Source organism: Oncorhynchus masou, unplaced genomic scaffold (assembly GCF_036934945.1).
Source record: "Oncorhynchus masou masou isolate Uvic2021 unplaced genomic scaffold, UVic_Omas_1.1 unplaced_scaffold_536, whole genome shotgun sequence".
NCBI lineage: Eukaryota > Metazoa > Chordata > Actinopteri > Salmoniformes > Salmonidae > Oncorhynchus > Oncorhynchus masou.
The window spans coordinates 498,762-523,626 of record NW_027011770.1 but is presented as its reverse complement, the minus strand read 5'-3'; the positions used below and the strand labels follow the sequence as shown (position 1 = coordinate 523,626).

The following is a 24,865-nucleotide window of genomic DNA, read 5'->3' as shown; positions in this document are numbered from 1 at the left end:
CCCTGTCCTCTCCTCCCTGTCCTGTCCTCTCCTCCCTGTCCTCTTATCTCCTCTCCTCCCTCTCCTCTCTGGGACCAATCATATAACCCCCCCCCCCCCCCCATAGTACCAGTGGGGGACCACTAGCATCAGGACAGAGAGATCTGCATTGTATAACTACAATATGACCTGCTCTCCCCTCCTCTCTCTCTCTCCCCTCCTCTCTCCCCCCTCCTCTCTCCCCCGTCCATAGTACCAGTCCCACTACAGCAGACACTTCATGACAGTGGGGGATCACGAGCGTCAGGACAGAGAGATCTGCATTGTATAACTACAATATGACTTGCTCTGTCCTCCTCTCTCCCCCCTCCATAGTACCAGTCCCACTACAGCAGACACTTCATGACAGTGGGGGACCACGAGCGTCAGGACAGAGAGATCTTTCAGAGAAATATGAAGAGTCGCATGGAGACGTTCAAGACCACCCGACACAAACGCCACAGCCACAAGAAGGACCGCAGCCAGAAAAAGGCAGGGACCCCTGAAAGAAATGATTGGATGTTATTATCTCTGTGTAACTTCAGCAGGAATCCAGGATAGGGGGAGACTTTAGCATCTCTAAAAGAAATGATTGGATGTTATTATCTCTGTGTAACTTCAGCAGGGAGCCAGGATAGGGGGAGACTTTAGCATCTTTAAAATAAATGATTGGATGTTATTATCTCTGTGTAACTTCAGCAGGGAGCCAGGATAGGGGGAGACTTTAGCATCTCTAAAAGAAATGATTGGATGTTATTATCTCTGTGTAACTTCAGCAGGAAGCCAGACCCTTCAACAGTATAGCCAGGGCCTTCAACAGTATAGCCAGGGCCTTCAACAGTATAGCCAGGGTCTTCAACGGTATAGCCAGGGCCTTCAACGGTATAGCCAGGGCCTTCAACGGTATAGCCAGGACCTTCAACAGTATAGCAAGGGCCTTCAACGGTATAGCCAGGGTCTTCAACAGTATAGCCAGGGTCTTGAACAGTATAGCCAGACCCTTCAACGGTATAGCCAGGGCCTTCAACAGTATAGCCAGGGTACTTCAACGGTATAGCCTGGGCCTTCAACAGTATAGCCAGGGTACTTCAACGGTATAGCCAGGGCCTTCAACGGTATAGCCAGGGCCTTCAACAGTATAGCCAGGGCCTTCAACGGTATAGCCAGGGCCTTCAACGTTATAGCCAGGGCCTTCAACGTTATAGCCAGGCCCTTCAACGGTATAGCCAGGCCCTTCAACGGTATAGCCAGGTCCTTCAACAGTATAGCCAGGCCCTTCAACGGTATAGCCAGGGCCTTCAACGGTATAGCCAGGGTCTTCAACAGTATAGCCAGGGCCTTCAACAGTATAGCCAGAGCATTGAACAGTATAGCCAGGGTCTTCAACGGTATAGCCAGGGTACTTCAACGGTATAGCCAGGGCCTTCAACAGTATAGCCAGGGCCTTCAACAGTATAGCCAGGGCCTTCAACAGTATAGCCAGGGCCTTCAACGGTATAGCCAGGGCCTTCAACGGTATAGCCAGGGCCTTCAACGGTATAGCCAGGGCCTTCAACGGTATAGCCAGGGCCTTCAACAGTATAGCCAGGGCCTTCAACAGTATAGCCAGGGTCTTCAACGGTATAGCCAGGGCCTTCAACGGTATAGCCAGGGCCTTCAACAGTATAGCCAGGCCCTTCAACGGTATAGCCAGGGTCTTCAACAGTATAGCCAGGCCCTTCAACGGTATAGCCAGGGCCTTCAACGGTATAGCCAGGGCCTTCAACGGTATAGCCAGGGTCTTCAACGGTATAGCCAGGACCTTCAACAGTATAGCCAGGGCCTTCAACAGTATAGCCAGGGCCTTCAACGGTATAGCCAGGGCCTTCAACGGTATAGCCAGGGTCTTCAACAGTATAGCCAGGGTCTTGAACAGTATAGCCAGGGTACTTCAACGGTATAGCCAGGGCCTTCAACAGTATAGCCAGGGTACTTCAACGGTATAGCCAGGGCCTTCAACGGTATAGCCAGGGCCTTCAACAGTATAGCCAGGGTACTTCAACGGTATAGCCAGGGCCTTCAACAGTATAGCCAGGGTACTTCAACGGTATAGCCAGGGCCTTCAACAGTATATCCAGGGTACTTCAACGGTACAGCCAGGCCCTTCAACGGTATAGCCAGGGCCTTCAACAGTATAGCCAGGCCCTTCAACGGTATAGCCAGGGCCTTCAACGGTATAGCCAGGGTCTTCAACAGTATAGCCAGGGCCTTCAACAGTATAGCCAGAGCATTGAACAGTATAGCCAGGGTCTTCAACGGTATAGCCAGGGTACTTCAACGGTATAGCCAGGGCCTTCAACAGTATAGCCAGGGCCTTCAACAGTATAGCCAGGGCCTTCAACAGTATAGCCAGGGCCTTCAACGGTATAGCCAGGGCCTTCAACGGTATAGCCAGGGCCTTCAACAGTATAGCCAGGGCCTTCAACAGTATAGCCAGGGCCTTCAACAGTATAGCCAGGGTCTTCAACGGTATAGCCAGGGCCTTCAACGGTATAGCCAGGGCCTTCAACGGTATAGCCAGGACCTTCAACAGTATAGCCAGGGCCTTCAACAGTATAGCCAGGGCCTTCAACGGTATAGCCAGGGCCTTCAACGGTATAGCCAGGGTCTTCAACAGTATAGCCAGGGTCTTGAACAGTATAGCCAGGGTACTTCAACGGTATAGCCAGGGCCTTCAACAGTATAGCCAGGGTACTTCAACGGTATAGCCAGGGCCTTCAACGGTATAGCCAGGGCCTTCAACAGTATAGCCAGGGCCTTCAACGGTATAGCCAGGGCCTTCAACGTTATAGCCAGGGCCTTCAACGTTATAGCCAGGCCCTTCAACGGTATAGCCAGGCCCTTCAACGGTATAGCCAGGGCCTTCAACGGTATAGCCAGGGCCTTCAACGGTATAGCCAGGGCCTTCAACGGTATAGCCAGGGTCTTCAACGGTATAGCCAGGGTCTTCAACAGTATAGCCAGGGCCTTCAACAGTATAGCCAGGGTCTTCAACGGTATAGCCAGGGCCTTCAACGGTATAGCCAGGGCCTTCAACAGTATAGCCAGGGTCTTCAACGGTATAGCCAGGCCCTTCAACGGTATAGCCAGGGCCTTCAACAGTATAGCCAGGGTCTTCAACAGTATAGCCAGGGCCTTCAACAGTATAGCCAGGGTCTTCAACAGTATAGCCAGGGTCTTCAACAGTATAGCCAGGCCCTTCAACAGTATAGCCAGGCCCTTCAACGGTATAGCCAGGCCCTTCAACGGTATAGCCAGGGCCTTCAACAGTATAGCCAGGCCCTTCAACGGTATAGCCAGGGTCTTCAACAGTATAGCCAGGCCCTTCAACGGTATAGCCAGGGCCTTCAACGGTATAGCCAGGGCCTTCAACGGTATAGCCAGGGTCTTCAACGGTATAGCCAGGACCTTCAACAGTATAGCCAGGGCATTCAACAGTATAGCCAGGGCCTTCAACGGTATAGCCAGGGCCTTCAACGGTATAGCCAGGGTCTTCAACAGTATAGCCAGGGTCTTGAACAGTATAGCCAGGGTACTTCAACGGTATAGCCAGGGCCTTCAACAGTATAGCCAGGGTACTTCAACGGTATAGCCAGGGCCTTCAACGGTATAGCCAGGGCCTTCAACAATATAGCCAGGGTACTTCAACGGTATAGCCAGGGCCTTCAACAGTATAGCCAGGGTACTTCAACGGTATAGCCAGGGCCTTCAACAGTATAGCCAGGGTACTTCAACGGTATAGCCAGGCCCTTCAACGGTATAGCCAGGGCCTTCAACAGTATAGCCAGGCCCTTCAACGGTATAGCCAGGGCCTTCAACGGTATAGCCAGGGTCTTCAACAGTATAGCCAGGGCCTTCAACAGTATAGCCAGAGCATTGAACAGTATAGCCAGGGTCTTCAACGGTATAGCCAGGGTACTTCAACGGTATAGCCAGGGCCTTCAACAGTATAGCCAGGGCCTTCAACAGTATAGCCAGGGCCTTCAACAGTATAGCCAGGGCCTTCAACAGTATAGCCAGGGCCTTCAACGGTATAGCCAGGGCCTTCAACAGTATAGCCAGGGCCTTCAACAGTATAGCCAGGGCCTTCAACAGTATAGCCAGGGTCTTCAACGGTATAGCCAGGGCCTTCAACGGTATAGCCAGGGCCTTCAACGGTATAGCCAGGACCTTCAACAGTATAGCCAGGGCCTTCATCGGTATAGCCAGGGCCTTCAACGGTATAGCCAGGGCCTTCAACGGTATAGCCAGGGTCTTCAACAGTATAGCCAGGGTCTTGAACAGTATAGCCAGGGTACTTCAACGGTATAGCCAGGGCCTTCAACAGTATAGCCAGGGTACTTCAACGGTATAGCCAGGGCCTTCAACGGTATAGCCAGGGCCTTCAACAGTATAGCCAGGGCCTTCAACGGTATAGCCAGGGCCTTCAACGTTATAGCCAGGGCCTTCAACGTTATAGCCAGGCCCTTCAACGGTATAGCCAGGCCCTTCAACGGTATAGCCAGGGCCTTCAACGGTATAGCCAGGCCCTTCAACGGTATAGCCAGGGCCTTCAACGGTATAGCCAGGGTCTTCAACGGTATAGCCAGGGTCTTCAACAGTATAGCCAGGGCCTTCAACAGTATAGCCAGGGTCTTCAACGGTATAGCCAGGGCCTTCAACGGTATAGCCAGGGCCTTCAACAGTATAGCCAGGGTCTTCAACGGTATAGCCAGGCCCTTCAACGGTATAGCCAGGGCCTTCAACAGTATAGCCAGGGTCTTCAACAGTATAGCCAGGGCCTTCAACAGTATAGCCAGGGTCTTCAACAGTATAGCCAGGGTCTTCAACAGTATAGCCAGGCCCTTCAACAGTATAGCCAGGCCCTTCAACGGTATAGCCAGGCCCTTCAACGGTATAGCCAGGGCCTTCAACAGTATAGCCAGGGTCTTCAACAGTATAGCCAGGGCCTTCAACAGTATAGCCAGGGTCTTCAACGGTATAGCCAGGCCCTTCAACGGTATAGCCAGGGCCTTCAACAGTATAGCCAGGGTCTTCAACAGTATAGCCAGGGCCTTCAACAGTATAGCCAGGGTCTTCAACAGTATAGCCAGGGTCTTCAACAGTATAGCCAGGCCCTTCAACAGTATAGCCAGGGCCTTCAATGGTATAGCCAGTATTGAGGTGTTGGTTTCCTGTGTGTCCTGTCTGGTTTCCTGTGGGTCCTGCCTGGTTTCCTGTGGGTCCTGCCTGGTTTCCTGTGGGTCCTGCCTGGTTTCCTGTGGGTCCTGCCTGGTTTCCTGTGGGTCCTGTCTGGTTTCCTGTGGGTCCTGCCTGGTTTCCTGTGGGTCCTGCCTGGTTTCCTGTGGGTCCTGCCTGGTTTCCTGTGGGTCCTGTCTGGTTTCCTGTGGGTCCTGCCTGGTTTCCTGTGGGTCCTGCCTGGTTTCCTGTGGGTCCTGCCTGGTTTCCTGTGGGTCCTGCCTGGTTTCCTGTGGGTCCTGCCTGGTTTCCTGTGGGTCCTGCCTGGTTGGCCTGTGGGTCCTGCCTTGTTTCCTGTGGGTCCTGCCTGGTTTCCTGTGGGTCCTGCCTGGTTTCCTGTGGGTCCTGTCTGGTTTCCTGTGGGTCCTGTCTGGTTTCCTGTGGGTCCTGTCTGGTTTCCTGTGGGTCCTGTCTGGTTTCCTGTGGGTCCTGTCTGGTTTCCTGTGGGTCCTGTCTGGTTTCCTGTGGGTCCTGCCTGGTTTCCTGTGGGTCCTGCCTGGTTTCCTGTGGGTCCTGTCTGGTTTCCTGTGGGTCCTGCCTGGTTTCCTGTGGGTCCTGTCTGGTTTCCTGTGGGTCCTGTCTGGTTTCCTGTGGGTCCTGCCTGGTTTCCTGTGGGTCCTGCCTGGTTTCCTGTGGGTCCTGCCTGGTTTCCTGTGGGTCCTGTCTGGTTTCCTGTGGGTCCTGCCTGGTTTCCTGTGGGTCCCGCCTGGTTTCCTGTAGGTCCTGCCTGGTTTCCTGTGGGTCCTGCCTGGTTTCCTGTGGGTCCTGTCTGGTTTCCTGTGGGTCCCGCCTGGTTTCCTGTAGGTCCTGCCTGGTTTCCTGTGGGTCCTGCCTGGTTTCCTGTGGGTCCTGCATGGTTTCCTGTGGGTCCTGCCTGGTTTCCTGTGGGTCCCGCCTGGTTTCCTGTGGGTCCCGTCTGGTTTCCTGTGGGTCCTGTCTGGTTTCCTGTGGGTCCTGCCTGGTTTCCTGTTGGTCCTGCCTGTAATGGACATTATAACGGGTGTTTTCTCTCCCTCCTACAGAGAAGAGGATCAGACGTTAAGGAACAGGACCTCAACGACAAACCTCGACGGAACGTCAGCTGGCAAGACAAAGGTGAGTCACTCACTTAAACACACTGGAAATGGAGTCGGGCCTCAGCGATTTCAATATCATTCCTTCATGACCTGTGTTCCCAGTTCTCACTCGCTCAAACTATTTCTGTGGGTTCTGGAATGTATTGCCACGTTCCAATGTCCACACTAGTACATTATCGAGGATGCTCAGGCATGACATTGGTTCACGCTAGGTAGTATGCAAGTGTGGACACTGGGACAGAGCATAGGAGTTGGTTGTAAAAATAAAAGATAGTTGCTATCATTGATCATGATTGATATTGTTCATGTGTTTACGATGCCCCCTCAAATCCTATGGTGGTGCATTGTGGGTAGGGTATTGTTCATGTGTCTATGATGCCCCCGCAGAGCCTCTGAAGGTGCATTGTGGGTAGGGTAGTGTTCATGTGTCTATGATGCCCCCGCAGAGCATCTGAAAGTGCATTATGGGTACTGTAGTGTTCATGTGTCTGTGATGCCCCCTCAGATCCTGTGGTGGTGCATTGTGGGTACTGTAGTGTTCATGTGTCTGTGATGCCCCCTCAGATCCTGTGGTGGTGCATTGTGGGTACTGTAGTGTTCATGTGTCTGTGATGCCCCCTCAGAGCCTGTGGTGGTGCATTGTGGGTACTGTAGTGTTCACGTGTCTGTGATGCCCCCTCAGATCCTGTGGTGGTGCATTGTGGGTACTGTAGTGTTCACGTGTCTGTGATGCCCCCTCAGATCATGTGGTGGTGCATTGTGGGTACTGTAGTGTTCACGTGTCTGTGATGCCCCCTCAGATCCTGTGGTGGTGCATTGTGGGTACTGTAGTGTTCACGTGTCTGTGATGCCCCCTCAGATCCTGTGGTGGTGCATTGTGGGTCCTGTAGTGTTCACGTGTCTGTGATGCCCCCTCAGATCATGTGGTGGTGCATTGTGGGTACTGTAGTGTTCACGTGTCTGTGATGCCCCTCAGATCCTGTGGTGGTGCATTGTGGGTACTGTAGTGTTCACGTGTCTGTGATGCCCCCTCAGATCCTGTGGTGGTGCATTGTGGGTCCTGTAGTGTTCACGTGTCTGTGATGCCCCCTCAGATCCTGTGGTGGTGCATTGTGGGTACTGTAGTGTTCACGTGTCTGTGATGCCCCCTCAGATCCTGTGGTGGTGCATTGTGGGTCCTGTAGTGTTCACGTGTCTGTGATGCCCCCTCAGATCCTGTGGTGGTGCATTGTGGGTACTGTAGTGTTCACGTGTCTGTGATGCCCCCTCAGATCCTGTGGTGGTGCATTGTGGGTACTGTAGTGTTCACGTGTCTGTGATGCCCCCTCAGATCCTGTGGTGGTGCATTGTGGGTCCTGTTGTGTTCACGTGTCTGTGATGCCCCCTCAGATCCTGTGGTGGTGCATTGTGGGTCATGTAGTGTTCACGTGTCTGTGATGCCCCCTCAGATCCTGTGGTGGTGCATTGTGGGTACTGTAGTGTTCACGTGTCTGTGATGCCCCCTCAGATCCTGTGGTGGTGCATTGTGGGTACTGTAGTGTTCACGTGTCTGTGATGCCCCCTCAGATCCTGTGGTGGTGCATTGTGGGTACTGTAGCGTTCACGTGTCTGTGATGCCCCCTCAGATCCTGTGGTGGTGCATTGTGGGTACTGTAGTGTTCACGTGTCTGTGATGCCCCCTCAGATCCTGTGGTGGTGCATTGTGGGTACTGTAGTGTTCACGTGTCTGTGATGCCCATCAGATCCTGTGGTGGTGCATTGTGGGTACTGTAGTGTTCACGTGTCTGTGATGCCCCCTCAGATCCTGTGGTGGTGCATTGTGGGTACTGTAGTGTTCACGTGTCTGTGATGCCCTCTCAGATCCTGTGGTGGTGTATTGTGGGTACTGTAGTGTTCACGTGTCTGTGATGCCCCCTCAGATCCTGTGGTGGTGCATTGTGGGTACTGTAGTGTTCACGTGTCTGTGATGCCCATCAGATCCTGTGGTGGTGCATTGTGGGTCCTGTAGTGTTCACGTGTCTGTGATGCCCCCTCAGATCCTGTGGTGGTGCATTGTGGGTACTGTAGTGTTCACGTGTCTGTGATGCCCCCTCAGATCCTGTGGTGGTGCATTGTGGGTACTGTAGTGTTCAGGTGTTTATGATGTCCCCTCAGAGCCTGTGAAGGTGCATTGTGGGTACTGTAGTGTTCACGTGTCTGTGATGCCCCCTCAGATCCTGTGGTGGTGCATTGTGGGTACTGTAGTGTTCACGTGTCTGTGATGCCCCCTCAGATCCTGTGGTGGTGCATTGTGGGTCCTGTAGTGTTCACGTGTCTGTGATGCCCCCTCAGATCCTGTGGTGGTGCATTGTGGGTACTGTAGTGTTCACGTGTCTGTGATGCCCCCTCAGATCCTGTGGTGGTGCATTGTGGGTCCTGTAGTGTTCACGTGTCTGTGATGCCCCCTCAGAACCTGTGGTGGTGCATTGTGGGTCCTGTAGTGTTCACGTGTCTGTGATGCCCCCTCAGATCCTGTGGTGGTGCATTGTGGGTCCTGTAGTGTTCACGTGTCTGTGATGCCCCCTCAGATCCTGTGGTGGTGCATTGTGGGTCCTGTAGTGTTCACGTGTCTGTGATGCCCCCTCAGATCCTGTGGTGGTGCCGGTGGAGTCTGAGGATGAGAAGGGAGAACACATGGAGCCAGAGAAGGAGGAGGACGTTGGCATCACCTTTGTGGCTCGAAAGGTTCCAGACACGCCCAAAGAACGACCCAAATCTGGTAAGGACACATGAGAGACTAGAAACCTCAGAAAAAGGCCTGGTGTCCCTGTCTAAATACTAATACAGAATCCTGACTGTATTCTCCTCTGTCTGACCTGTGTCCTGTCTCAGTCCCGGCTGGTCTGGAGGTGTGTCAGAGCCCCTCCGTGGCCCCGCCCTCCCCCACCTGCAGTGAGAGGAACCTGCCCTGGAAGGGTGGCATCGGAACCCTGCCGGTGTGCGTTTCCATGGAGGCTACTAAAATCATCCCCATAGACCTGCAGCAGGCGTGGAACCAGAGCATCTCCTCCTTAGAGAGCCTGTCCTCTCCGCCGGGCCCCGTAGAGCCCTTACACCCCCGCGTCAGCGCCCTCTCCAGGCTGGGAGGGCAGCGTCCTGTCTCCTACTCTGGTAGTGGAGTTAGTGGCTCTGGTTTTGGATCCAGAGGGGCTGGGTCAATAGTGGCTCAGGGCATCGCTCGGTTTGAGTTCCCTCCAGGAGGAGAGGAGAAGGAGGAGGAAGAGGGACCCTCGTCTGAGCAGGAGCTTCAGCCCCTCATGTCATCCTCTGTGAGGCCCCCTGGCCCCCCGCCCCCTCCCCCCCTGGCCCAGGGTCTAGGGCGGAGGAGGAACCCCTGTGTGTACCTGAGGAGCCTGGTCACAGCGCCCCCTCCTGGCAGTGAGCCGCTGGCGCGCAGCAGAGGGCCCACTCAGCTTTAATGGCTCCAACCACATCTCTGGTGTTGCCCCGTCGACCCAGATCTAGGATCAGCTTACTCAACCAAGTCCCTAACCAATACCTACCAGGGAGAACGACACAAGACTGATTTCAAATCAGCTTCTATGGGCAATCACGTCCCTCACTGCCTCACACACTCAACAGCAGAACAGTCACCCAACCACACACACACACCAGCTCAGGCCGTCCAACCCCCTCAGCTCTGCTACTTCTCCTTCCAGACGACGAGTCTTCATCTCCTTCACACACACACACACATACACACACACACGCACGCACGCACACACACACACACACACACACACACACACACACACACACACACACACACACACACACACACACACACACAGGATGTTGGACTAATACAGCGATGATGATATTGAGGAAGTATAATGAGCATCCCAAAATAGCACCCTATTCCCTATATAGTGCACTACTTTTGACCAGGGCCCCCAATAGGGAATAGGGTGCCATTTGGGACGAAGGCTGAGAGTTTTGATTTGATGTGGCAGCTGGTACAGTCACAGATAGACAGACACAGTGCATTGTGGTCCAGGGTTGGGGCCGTCCGTCCATGTGGTAAAACAATACCAGTTTCCAGAAAGAGTGTTGTTGATTGATGACCAGATCCTGGTCCCTGATTGGTTCTACCCCCCCCCAGCTCCCTGCAGGGGTCGAGGTTCTGCCCTGTCTGTTTCATACACTTGAATATAAGTCAATGTCAAGATGTAAGCCGATTTGGGAAATATATCTGTCTATAGCCGGACTGCCACATTGCCCAGGCCTTATGGGGTGTGTCCATCTAACATCAAACGCTCCATTCAACCCCCAGTACTCTCCTCCTCTCCTCTCCTCTCCTCTCCTCTCCTCTCCTCTCCTCTCCTCTCCTCTCCTCTCCTCTCCTCTCCCTCTCCTCTCCTCTCCTCTCCTCTCCTCTCCCCTCTCCCTCTCCTCTCCTCTCCTCCTCTCCTCTCCTCTCCCCTCCTCTCCCCTCCCCTCTCCTCTCCCCTCTCCTCTCCTCTCCTCCCGATCCACAAGGAAAGAGAGAGAGAAAACATTTGTCCTGCCTAACGGCTTCACTAATATAATATAATATATATATATACTTTTTTTAGCCCCCTTTTTCTCCCTAGTTATGATCTTGTCTCATCGCTGCAACTTCCCAACGTTCTCGGGAGAGGCGAAGGCGGAGTCATGCGTCCTCCGAAACATGACCGGCCAAACCGCGTTCTTTTTCCCGAGCGGCGCAGTGGTACTACAGACCCTGGTTCCATTCCAGGCTGTATCGCAGCGGTCTGAGGTACTACAGACCCTGGTTCCATTCCAGGCTGTATCGCAGCGGTCTGAGGTACTACAGACCCTGGTTCCATTCCAGGCTGTATCGCAGCAGTCTAAGGTACTACAGACCCTTGTTCCATTCCAGGCTGTATCGCAGCGGTCTGAGGTACTACAGAACCTGGTTCCATTCCAGGCTGTATCGCAGCAGTCTAAGGTACTACAGACCCTTGTTCCATTCCAGGCTGTATCGCAGCGGTCTGAGGTACTACAGACCCTTGTTCCATTCCAGGCTGTATCGCAGCGGTCTGAGGTACTACAGACCCTTGTTCCATTCCAGGCTGTATCGCAGCGGTCTGAGGTACTACAGACCCTGGTTCCATTCCAGGCTGTATCGCAGCGGTCTGAGGTACTACAGACCCTTGTTCCATTCCAGGCTGTATCGCAGCGGTCTAAGGTACTACAGACCCTTGTTCCATTCCAGGCTGTATCGCAGCGGTCTGAGGTACTACAGACCCTGGTTCCATTCCATGCTGTATCGCAGCGGTCTATGACACTGCATCTCAGTGCTAGAGGCGTCACTACAGACACTGGCTCGATTCCAGGCTGTATCGCAGCGGTCTAAGGTACTACAGACCCTGGTTCCAATCCAGGCTGTATCGCAGCGGTCTATGACACTGCATCTCAGTGCTAGAGGCATCACTACAGACACTGGTTCGATTCCAGGCTGTATCGCAGCGGTCTAAGGCCCTGCATTTCAGTGCTAGAGGCGTCTTTGTATATAAGAATTTGTACTTAACTGATTTGCCTAGTTAAATAAAGGTTACGCACATAATTCCAGCTTAACCGTGAAGACAGCCGCACCAATGTGTCAGAGGAAACACAGTTTAACTGACGACCGGAGTCAGCCTGCAGGCACCCGGCCCACCACAAGGAGTCGCTAGAGTGCGATGAGCCAAGTAAAGCCCCACCGGCCAAACCCTCCCGTAACCCGGACGATGCTGGGCCAATTGTGCGCCGTCCTATGGGACTCCTGGCCACTGCTGGTTGTAGCACTGCAGTGCCCTAGACTGCTGCTGCCACTCGGGAGAGAGATAGGGGGGAGGGGAGAGGAGAGGGAGGTAGAGAGAGAGGGGGAGGGGAGAGGAGAGGAGAGGGAGGTAGAGAGAGAGGGGGAGGGAGAGAGAGAGAGAGAGAGGGAGGGAGGTAGAGAGAGAGAGAGAGGGAGGTGGAGGGAGGGAGGGAGGGAGGGGGAGGGAGGGGGAGGGAGGGAGAGGGAGAGAGAGAGAGAGAGAGAGAGAGAGAGAGAGGCAGGTAGAGGCAGGTAGAGAGAGGTAGAGAGAGGTAGAAAGAGAGAGGGGGAGGTAGAGAGAGGTAGAGAGAGGTAGAGAGAGGTAGAGAGAGGTAGAGAGAGGTAGAGAGAGAGAGGGGGAGGTAGAGAGAGAGATCAAAGAGGGGAGAAGACAGGGCTGAAAGCACCAACTTTATAAACTTCCTAAACACCAGCCCAGAGAGAGTGTTGTTGATTGATGACCAGATCCGGGTTCCTGATTGGTTTGTGCTCTGTTCCCCAACTCCTATGGTCATGGTCAGGTCATGGTCAGGCCAAACAGCAATAACAACAACCATAGGAGTTGCCATGACAGCACAAGCAGATATGAGACCAGGCCATGAGATTACCAGGAAAGTCTTTAATTTCATACATTTCCCAAACCCCAGCCCAGAGCCAGCATCGTTGCCTGATGACCATCGCCTGGTCCCAGATCTGTTTGTCTTCAGGCCTGGCTATGAATATTCCTCTCATCCTCTCAGTAGTGATGAACCTGGAAGTCAGGAAGCCCAGGGGGACACACAGTATTGAATATTCCTCTCATCTCCTCAGTAGTGATGAACCTGGAAGTCAGGAAGCCCAGGGGGACACACAGTATTGAATATTCCTCTCATCCTCTCAGTATTGAATATTCCTCTCATCTCCTCAGTAGTGATGAACCTGGAAGTCAGGAAGCCCAGGGGGACACACAGTATTGAATATTCCTCTCATCCCCTCAGTAGTGATGAACCTGGAAGTCAGGAAGCCCAGGGGGACACACAGTATTGAATATTCCTCTCATCTCCTCAGTAGTGATGAACCTGGAAGTCAGGAAGCCCAGGGGGACACACAGTATTGTATAGTCCTCTCATCTCCTCAGTAGTGATCTGGGAGGACTTTCTCTGTGTCTCTCATCATGTACAGTCAGAGCACGTCAATCATAGCCTGCCTCCTATTTGGCACCCCTAACCCCTACATAGTGCACTACTATAGGGCCTATGGGGCTCTGGTCAAAAGTAGTGCACTACTATAGGGCCTATGGAGCTCTGGTCAAAAGTAGTGCACTACTATAGGGCCTATGGGGCTCTGGTTAAAAGTAGTGCACTACTATAGGGCCTATGGGGCTCTGGTCAAAAGTAGTGCACTACTATAGGACCTATGGGGCTCTGGTCAAAAGTAGTGCACTACTATAGGGCCCATGGGGCTCTGGTCAAAAGTAGTGCACTACTAAAGGGCTCTGGTCAAAAGTAGTGCACTACTATAGGGCTCTGGTCAAAAGTAGTGCACTACTATAGGGCTCTGGTCAAAAGTAGTGCACTACTATAGGGCTCTGGTCAAAAGTAGTGCACTACTATAGGGCTCTGGTCAAAAGTAGTGCACTATATTGGCAATAGGGAATGTGATTTGGGAAACCCCTAAGAATCGCCCCCTTCGTGACTTTAAACACACCTCTCTCTGCCTGTCCTTTATGTCCTGTGTCAACCCAATGCAGCCCTATGTTAAGACTAAACACGCATAGCCTTGGTTTTTAAACATGTATTTATCAATGCTTCTCTTATATAAAAACTACAGAAGACATTTTCTTTGTAAAAAAAATAAAAATAAAGAAAATGAAAAAAAAAACTTTGCCGAGCTACAGATGAATTGTTTTATTTAAAAATGACCAAAGTTTGTAGAAGAGTTAAAGTCACCATTTCCTTGTTGATGTGATGACGTCATCCATTGCCTCAGTCTGTGTTCCACTGTAACTGTTACGTCAGACGGGGACGTGATGATTTAGGGTTCAATCTGCTTTCTTTTGTTGTGTGAAGCGGGTGGACAGTTGTCAAAGGTGACACACATACGGACACACACACCACGCACGCACGCACGCACGCACGCACGCACGCACGCACGCACACACACACACACACACACACACACACACACACACACACACACACACACACACACACACACACACACACACACACACACCAACACACACACCAACACACACACACACACACATAAAGTGTAGTATCTAGTCTGATATAGAAACCAGTATGATGTTCTGTGAGAATACCACCTCGTCTCCTATCTGATCGACTTGTTATCCCGGTAGAGACACAACATTACCCCTCCCCTGTGTTTTACCTTGTCCAATACCTTAACACACACCGATCTTCATAATACATTCAGATGAGATTATTGTTATATTCTGTATTTATGTAAAGGAGTTGTTTTAATGATAAAATAGTTCAATGTATAATGGATTGGTACATGATGTTTTTTGTTTTGTTTTTTTTTCTGCCAAAGATTCACCTGAAATCTTAATTTAAAGCCCGAGCTCATTGATACTGGGTCTATAATGTGGCGACGTAAACAATCAGTTTTTCCTAACAAATAAATACGTATAGTTCTTCCCTCCATACTGTCCTCAGAGAGAACAACCCAGAGGCCCATAGCGATATAACCTCCTGTAAATATCTCTCTCCGACACCATCTTTCAGTTGTTTATTGTAATGTTAACAGCCACAAACTCTCCAATCAGCAAAGGTGATGTGTTTAACATGAGGGATGTTGTGCCTTGTAAGAAGAAATTATCGGGGTTTTGTCCCAAATGGCACTCTATTCCCTTTATAGTGCATTGTTCTGGACCAGGGCACTCCCTATTCTCTGTTCTGGACCAGGGCACTCCCTATTCCCTGTTCTGGACCAGGGCACTCCCTATTCCCTGTTCTGGACCAGGGCCCTCCCTATTCTCTGTTCTGGACCAGGGCACTCCCTATTCTCTGTTCTGGACCAGGGCCCTCCCTATTCCCTGTTCTGGACCAGGGCCCTCCCTATTCCCTGTTCTGGACCAGGGCACTCCTTATTCTCTGTTCTGGACCAGGGCCCTCCCTATTCCCTGTTCTGGACCAGGGCCCTCCCTGTTCTCTGTTCTGGACCAGGGCCCTCCCTATTCCCTGTTCTGGACCAGGGCACTCCCTATTCCCTGTTCTGGACCAGGGCCCTCCCTATTCTCTGTTCTGGACCAGGGCCCTCCCTATTCCCTGTTCTGGACCAGGGCCCTCCCTGTTCTCTGTTCTGGACCAGGGCCCTCCCTATTCCCTGTTCTGGACCAGGGCACTCCCTATTCCCTGTTCTGGACCAGGGCCATCCCTATTCCCTGTTCTGGACCAGGGCCCTCCCTATTCCCTGTTCTGGACCAGGGCCATCCCTATTCCCTGTTCTGGACCAGGGCCCTCCCTATTCTCTGTTCTGGACCAGGGCCCTCCCTATTCCCTGTTCTGGACCAGGGCACTCCCTATTCCCTGTTCTGGACCAGGGCACTCCCTATTCTCTGTTCTGGACCAGGGCACTCCCTATTCTCTGTTCTGGACCAGGGCACTCCCTAGTCTCTGTTCTGGACCAGGGCACTCCCTATTCCCTGTTCTGGACCAGGGCACTCACTATTCTCTGTTCTGGACCAGGGCACTCCCTATTCTCTGTTCTGGACCAGGGCACTCCCTATTCTCTGTTCTGGACCAGGGCACTCCCTATTCTCTGTTCTGGAACAGGGCACTCCCTATTCTCTGTTCTGGACCAGGGCCCTCCCTATTCCCTGTTCTGGACCAGGGCACTCCCTATTCTCTGTTCTGGACCAGGGCCCTCCCTATTCCCTGTTCTGGACCAGGGCCCTCCCTATTCTCTGTTCTGGACCAGGGCCCTCCCTATTCCCTGTTCTGGACCAGGGCCCTCCCTATTCCCTGTTCTGGACCAGGGCCCACCATAGGCCTGTATATGACTTTAAGGGAAAAGGGTGCAATTAGGGATTAAACCCTTGACGAGTGTGGCACCAGCTGCTTGCCTCATAACCCTTGACGAGTGTGGTACCAGCTGCTTGCCTCATAACCCTAATGTGGTACCAGCTGCTTGCCTCATAACCCTTGTGTGGTACCAGCTGCTTGCCTCATAACCCTTGTGTGGTACCAACTGCTTGCCTCATAACCCTTGACTAGTGTGGCACCAGCTGCTTGCCTCATAACCCTAGTGTGGTACCAACTGCTTGCCTCATAACCCTAGTGTGGTACCAGCTGCTTGCCTCATAACCCTTGACTAGTGTGGCACCAGCTGCTTGCCTCATAACCCTTGACTAGTGTGGCACCAGCTGCTTTGATTCATAACCCTAGTGTGGTACCAGCTGCTTGCCTCATAACCCTAGTGTGGTACCAACTGCTTGCCTCATAACCCTTGACTAGTGTGGTACCAACTGCTTGCCTCATAACCCTAATGTGGTACCAGCTGCTTGCCTCATAACCCTAGTGTGGTACCAGCTGCTTGCCTCATAACCCTAGTGTGGCACCAGCTGCTTGCCTCATAACCCTAGTGTGGTACCAGCTGCTTGCCTCATAACCCTAGTGTGGCACCAGCTGCTTGCCTCATAACCCTTGACTAGTGTGGTACCATGAACATTGTTTTATTTGAGCTGCTTGAGCTGCTTGTCAACGTTGTTGTTTCAGTTATTATGCTCTCTGTCACGTAAACCGTTCCAATCTCCAACTATCACAACATGGGACATGGGACATGTTCTGAAGTCCTTTCCTTTTTTTAGGACTATTTTTTGCTTTGAAACGATTATTTTGTTTTTACCTGAGATTCGACGGGTTGTTGTATTAAATTAAACATATCTGTGCCAAAATGTTAACTTTGGCTCTTGCCCAGAAACAAAGTGAATAAATTATAAAGTGTGTTTTTTCTGAATGAATACCTGTTGGTCACGTGCTTTATTTCTATATCTCTAACAAGGCAGTTAACCCACTGTTCCTACACTGTCATTGAAAACAATAATGTGTTCTTTAACTGACTTGCCTAGTTAAATAAAGGATACATAAATAAATATCAGCTCTGTCAATACACAAACAGAAGTCATTAACAATAAGTTTGGCTTCCCCCCCGTCACCTCTGAAGTGGGGCGCGTCCTGCCCTTCAAAGGCGGGTATCTGGCACATCCAGAGGCTCTGGTTTAAAGTAGTGCACTATATAGGGAATAGGGTGCCATAGGGCTCTGGATTAAAGTTGTGCACTATATAGGGAATAGGGTGCCTTAGGGCTCCGGTTTAAAGTTGTGCACTATATAGGGAATAGGGTGCCATAGGGCTCTGGTCTAAAGTAGTGCTCTATATAGGGAATAGGGTGCCATAGGGCTCTGGTTTAAAGTTGTGCACTATGTAGGGAATAGGGTGCCACTATATAGGGAATAGGGTGCCATAGGCCTTAGGGCTCTGGTTTAAAGTAGTGCACTATATAGGGAATAGGGTGCCATTGGGCTCTGGTTTAAAGTTTTTAAAGTTTAAATTTTTTTTTACATTTATTTTATTTCACCTTTATTTAACCAGGTAGACCAGATCACCTTTATTTAACCAGGTAGACCAGATCACCTTTATTTAACCAGGTAGACCAGATCACCTTTATTTAACCAGGTAGACCAGATCACCTTTATTTAACCAGGTAGACCAGTTGAGAACAAGTTCTCATTTACAACTGCGACCCTGACCAAGGTAAAGCAAAGCAGTGCGACAAAAATCAACGACACAGATTTACACATGGAGTAAAACAAACATACAGTCAATACTACAGTATAAACAAGTCTATATACGATGTGAGCAAATGAGGTGAGATAAGGGAGGTAAAGGCAAAAAAAGGCCATGGTGGCAAAGTAAATACAATATAGCAAGTCAGGGAAGAGGGTGCCATTTGGGGTACAGGTCACTGGAGAGAACACACTAAGTATTTTCATAATGAATTTCACTCTGTCATATTCAGTCCAACAAAACGGTCGGGGGGGACATGTATGTCACCTAGCAACAGTATGTCTAACAGAAGGGTCGGGGGGACATGTATGTCACCTAGCAACAGTATGTCCAACAGAAGGGTCGGGGGGAGGTATGTCACCTAGCAACAGTATGTCCAACAGAACGGTCAGGGGACATGTATGTCACCTAGCAACAGTATGTCCAACAGAAGGGTCGGGGGGACGTATGTCACCTAGCAACAGTATGTCTAACAGAAGGGTCGGGGGGACATGTATTTGACCTAGCTACAGTATGTCCAACAGAAGGGTCAGGGGGACATGTATGTCACCTAGCAACAGTATGTCCAACAGAAGGGTCGGGGGGACATGTATGTCACCTAGCAACAGTATGTCCAACAGAAGGGTCGGGGGGACATGTATGTCACCTAGCAACAGTATGTCCAACAGAACGGTCGGGGGGACATGTATGTCACCTAGCTACAGTATGTCCAACAGAAGGGTCGGGGGGACATGTATTTGACCTAGCTACAGTATGTCCAACAGAACGGTCGGGGGGACATGTATTTGACCTAGCTACAGTATGTCCAACAGAACGGTCGGGGGACATGTATTTGACCTAGCTACAGTATGTCCAACAGAACGGTCGGGGGGACACGTATGTCCAACAGAACGGTCGGGGGGACATGTATTTGACCTAGCTACAGTATGTCCAACAGAACGGTCGGGGGGACATGTATTTGACCTAGCTACAGTATGTCCAACAGAACGGTCGGGGGGACATGTATTTGACCTAGCTACAGTATGTCCAACAGAACGGTCGGGGGGACACGTATGTCCAACAGAACGGTCGGGGGGACATGTATTTGACCTAGCTACAGTATGTCCAACAGAACGGTCGGGGGGACATGTATTTGACCTAGCTACAGTATGTCCAACAGAACGGTCGGGGGGACATGTATTTGACCTAGCTACAGTTTGTCCAACCTGATCTAGAGACCACGCTTGCACTGAGTCATTCACATGTGTCTAGTCCAATTAAAACCGTGTAGACTCAATCGCATGTCTAATCAGTAACCAATCACACGCTTGCATCACTCCACAAGCTACGGGTCGTCACTAGTTAACACAGTCACAAAGTCATAAACCCCGCCCATTTCTGCATATTATCTTCTTAAAATCGGATTTTTAACCTAACTTTACCACTAATTTTAACCACAATGCTAACTTTATGCCTAACCCTAAATTAAGACCAAAAATATATTTTTTGTTTGTTTTCATCCCATTTTTCTTTGTGATTTATCGACTTTGTGTCTGTGTTATCTAGTGGAAACCAGCCACTAGCTACATAGCAACTCTGTGGACAGATGTTGGAGATTCACTGGTAAGTTTGTAAAGTTAGATTTGTAGCCAGTTAAAAGGTCAAATCATGTTAGTAATTGTGCAGTGTAACTTTTAGGGTTTTGTTAAAGGTTCTTTTGAGAGTTTTTATTCCCAATATTTGGACACTATAACCAACTTTGCCCCTGACAACGATCCTAATTTAACTTTCAGAATATCTAGCTAGTTAAAGTTAGCTGTTTAGTTAGCTTGCTAGCCAGCCTCATGCTAGGAAGGTATTGGGGACAGTTTGCTTTGGGACACAACATTGGGAGTAATGGTTCGACTCCAAACCAATAAGTTACACAGACTCAAGCTGGAGTCAGGCAATGTTAGTTAGCTAATGGTCAGCTAAACATGACCCCATACAGTGTTTATGTTTCTACCTAGCTAATGTTAGCCCCCAACTCATTTTGGATTCTATCGTCATTAAAACATTTTGTTGAGGTGAAAGCTAAGTTACAGTTTATTGCTGAAACATGTACTTCTCTGTTAGTGGGGCCTCGCAGAGAGAGGATGGAGAAAGGAACTAGCAAGGTATTTGACAAGAGCCTTTTGGGGCATTATTTAAGCGATCGTGTGCCCAGAGAAGCTGGTGTTTAGGAGGATATATTGGCACAGGTGTTGTTTGTATCGGGCTGGCAAACCATGCCAATACATCCCCCAAACACCGGCTTCGATTTTCATTAAACGTTTATTAATTAATTAATTTATTCATGCTCTTTAATCCTTCCACAAGATGTAGTCCCGAAACAAATCTAGGGTTACTACCCAAGCCGGTTGGTCGTTTGTTCTGTCGGCTTGTTGCCAGAGATGCGACCAAGTCGTCCAGTCTTTTTGTTCTGTATCTATGGACGCGACCCAGTCGTTCAGACAGCAAGGTTTATACAAATCTCCTCTGTTGAAAACTAAATGTTATTCTAAAAGAAATGTGAGATAATGTCTAGGTGCTTTTTAAAGTGGAGATCAAGTTTATAAATCGCTGGGCTGTGGATTGCGCAGTCAGATGGAACAGAGTAAATAGGCATTTTAATGTCAGATTTAGCCAGCGGTATCTTGTGAAATAGACACCTGTTTTTAAACTAATTAGCATTTATGATTAGACCCTCCCATTTGTTTAATAGAACATTAATGTGACCTAAGAGAGGGGTGTGTTCAGTTTTGTTTGAACGTTTGCTACGTTGCGGGAACGCTTTGTACCGAACCACACATTTTCCCGAAACGTTCATGTACTTTCTTGAACGGAGGAGATATGTTTGCTCCGTTTGGTAGGTGTGCCTGGGTGTGGCTTTAACCAATGAGTGATGTATTTAAAGTGAAGTGGTGCATCTTGAACACACAACACAACCCTTCCCCGTTTTTAAACAGGTATTTCACTAGTCCACAAGTTAATAGACTATTTACTGTCGTGCAAAAGGGACATTGAATTATGTTTTGGTTGTCAAAGCAACTAAATATCAACATTCTGAAGGAGAAGTATATTTTATACCACAGGCTTTAATTCCAGTTTGTCTATAAATTAATAATAATTGATATGTTGGATTAATGTCTCCATTTCAACTAAGAATCAAAGTTAAAGAATAGGACGAAATCAAATCCAACTTTATTTCAAATTAAATCCAACTTTATTTAAAATGCATTTAAAGTTTGATTAAATTTAGTCCTATTTTTTAAATGTTTAAACTTAGATTGTTGGTTAAGATAGAGACGTGAATCCAATAGCCTAGCGGTTAAGAGCGTTGGGTTAGTAACTGAAAGGTTGCTGGTTTGAATCCCTGAGCCGACGAGGTGAAAATCTGTTGTGCCCTTGAGCAAGGCACTTATCCCTAATTGCTCCTGTAAGTTTCTTTGGATCTCCTTCAGAATGTTGATTATTTGGTTGCGTTGACAACCAAAACACAATTCAATATCCCTTTTTGCACTACAGTAAATCGCTCCTGTAAGTCTCTCTGGATAAGAGTGTCTGCTCAATGACATGTTGATGATAATAGGTGAGTGTGAGATTACACATTCCGTTGGTTGGATGACAGACGAGCGGTTCTGATTTTAGTTAATGCCATTCCAAGATATTCCACCCTGCAGCTATAGATAGGTGTGTTGTGTAAGGCCCCGACAGCTCTGTGACAGCATGTCTGCTTGGTGTCAGGTGGGAGGACTGTTTGCGCTAAAACCCCTCTACCTGGACGGGAGAACATAGTTCGGAAAAACAACTCTGCCTGGGATATCAACCATTCAAAAGTTGGCCTTAGTGGGCGTGGCCATATAACTGAATGGGAGTGACTTTACTGAGTAAATTATTTCTCATAATTTAATTTTTAGCGAATCATATGACTGTGAGGCGTGGCTCCCAATGGAGGCGGGACCCGGGTAGGAACTTGAGGTGCACAAGACATGCAGTGGGAAGGTATTGTGGGAGATGATTGGTTGGTAGATTAAGCTAATTCAGCCAATGCCAATGCACCGGGAGTTTCTCCATATCTTTCTTTTCGCTGACGAAGACCAAGTTGTATTATTTTTGTCTTTCTTTCTTTTCTCCCTAATTTCGTGATATCCAATTGGTAGTTACAGACTTGTCCCATCGTTGCAACTCTACTGTATCTATCTGATTCCAGGCTGCCTTCTTCACAATGATCTGCAGTGAACAACGACGTCATTCAATCTCCCAGTTAAAGGGGAATTCACAGCCTGAAATATTTGGTTTTTATTCATTACGGAAGGCCTTTTAACTTGGTTTATATGGGCAATGACATAGTTCTAATAGTTGATTCGGCCTTGGAATGGGTTTAATGGGGGTAGACTAGTGGTACAGGGGCTCTGTCTGTTTAGACAGTATTTAATAGGGGTAGACTAGTGGTACAGGGGCTGTTTAGACAGTATTTAATAGGGGTAGACTAGTGGTACAGGGGCTGTAGTGGCTTCCTTTCGTCTTTACCATAGCCACTGCCCAAGCCTGAAGCGGGGTTGTTTGGTACGCATACAAGTCCACACTCAAGGTTTCCCAAACGGCCAAACATTCGATGACATCCAGGGATATGGTGCAACAAAAATGTTTATTCTTCTTATATCTAACAAATAAATTATTCTCCAATCAACTTAAAGCAGAGAATACTTGATATGGAAAATACATATTATGACCTGTCTGTATGTATGTATGGATGTATGGATGTATGGATGTATGGTCAAAAAACTATACCGCTCCCGCATCTAGCAAGGACTCCCCCTTCCCGAAGGCCCAACTTCCTGCCTTTATCCTAACACACTTACCACAATACAATGAATAGGCAAGAGGGGGGGACAAAAACTGAGTTACACAAACAACAAATGAATATATCTCAAATCAGGTAAATATAAATCATAATGGTACGTACCTAATATTTCATCATTTACATTAATATTTAATATATTTACAAAAATATACATGCAGCTCCATATGTTCAGTCTTTTACACAAATATGTCCAAATCGGCTCTAACAGGGGCTCTGTCTGTTTAGACAGTATTTAATGGGGTAGACTAGTGGTACAGGGGCTGTTTAGACAGTATTTAATAGGGGTAGACTAGTGGTACAGGGGCTCTGTCTGTTTAGACAGTATTTAATGGGGTAGACTAGTGGTACAGGGGCTGTTTAGACAGTATTTAATGGGGGTAGACTAGTGGTACAGGGGCTCTGTCTGTTTAGACAGTATTAATGGGGTCGACTAGTGGTACAGGGGCTCTGTCTGTTTAGACAGTATTTAATGGGGTAGACTAGTGGTACAGGGTCTGTTTAGACAGTATTTAATGGGGTAGACTAGTGGTACAGGGGCTGTTTAGACAGTATTTAATGGGGTAGACTAGGGGTACAGGGGCTGTTTAGACAGTATTTAATGGGGTAGACTAGTATTACAGGGGCTCTGTCTGTTTAGACAGTATTTAATGGGGTAGACTAGTGGTACAGGGTCTGTTTAGACAGTATTTAATGGGGTAGACTAGTGGTACAGGGTCTGTTTAGACAGTATTTAATGGGGTAGACTAGTGGTACAGGGGCTCTGTCTGTTTAGACAGTATTTAATGGGGTAGACTAGTGGTACAGGGGCTGTTTAGACAGTATTTAATGGGGTAGACTAGTGGTACAGGGGCTGTTTAGACAGTATTTAATGGGGTAGACTAGGGGCACAGGGGCTGTTTAGACAGTATTTAATGGGGTAGACTAGTGGTACAGGGGCTCTGTCTGTTTAGACAGTATTTAATGAGGTAGACTAGTGGTACAGGGGCTGTTTAGACAGTATTTAATGGGGTAGACTAGGGGTACAGGGGCTGTTTAGACAGTATTTAATGGGGGTAGACTAGGGGCACAGGGGCTGTTTAGACAGTATTTAATGGGGCAGACTAGGGGCACAGGGGCTGTTTAGACAGTATTTAATGGGGGTAGACTAGTGGTACAGGGGCTCTGTCTGTTTAGACAGTATTTAATGGGGTAGACTAGTGGTACAGGGGCTGTTTAGACAGTATTTAATGGGGGTAGACTAGTGGTACAGGGGCTGTTTAGACAGTATTTAATGGGGTAGACTAGTGGTACAGGGGCTCTGTCTGTTTAGACAGTATTTAATGGGGTAGACTAGTGGTACAGGGACTGTTTAGACAGTATTTAATGGGGTAGACTAGGGGCACAGGGGCTGTTTAGACAGTATTTAATGGGGTAGACTAGTGGTACAGGGGCTGTTTAGACAGTATTTAATGGGGTAGACTAGGGGTACAGGGGCTGTTTAGACAGTATTTAATGGGGGTAGACTAGGGGCACAGGGGCTGTTTAGACAGTATTTAATGGGGGTAGGCTAGGGGCACAGGGGCTGTTTAGACAGTATTTAATGGGGTAGACTAGGGGCACAGGGGCTGTTTAGACAGTATTTAATGGGGTAGACTAGTGGTACAGGGGCTGTTTAGACAGTATTTAATGGGGTAGACTAGTGGTACAGGGGCTGTTTAGACAGTATTTAATGGGGGTAGACTACGGGTACAGGGGCTCTGTCTGTTTAGACAGTATTTAATGGGGTAGACTAGTGGTACAGGGGCTGTTTAGACAGTATTTAATGGGGGTAGACTAGGGGTACAGGGGCTGTTTAGACAGTATTTAATAGGGGTAGACTAGGGGTACAGGGGCTGTTTAGACAGTATTTAATGGGGGTAGACTAGGGGCACAGGGGCTGTTTAGACAGTATTTAATGGGGTAGACTAGTGGTACAGGGGCTGTTTAGACAGTATTTAATGGGGTAGACTAGGGGCACAGGGGCTGTTTAGAC

At 49.3% G+C, this 24,865-nt stretch overlaps 1 protein-coding gene across 1 annotated transcript in view; it reads left to right on the top strand.

Moving 5' to 3' along the window:
- Positions 1 to 10,743, top strand: part of LOC135535954 (sodium/hydrogen exchanger 5-like) — a gene marked incomplete at its 5' end in the record, with an annotated part of 45,156 nt that extends 34,413 nt beyond the window's left edge. The window contains 4 exons of the mRNA XM_064962358.1: positions 355 to 510; positions 6,318 to 6,390; positions 8,998 to 9,129; positions 9,243 to 10,743. Coding sequence (XP_064818430.1) covers positions 355 to 510; positions 6,318 to 6,390; positions 8,998 to 9,129; positions 9,243 to 9,829 — 948 coding nt within the window. The remainder of the gene's footprint in view (positions 1 to 354; positions 511 to 6,317; positions 6,391 to 8,997; positions 9,130 to 9,242) is intronic.
- Positions 10,744 to 24,865: the final 14,122 nt, after the last annotated feature.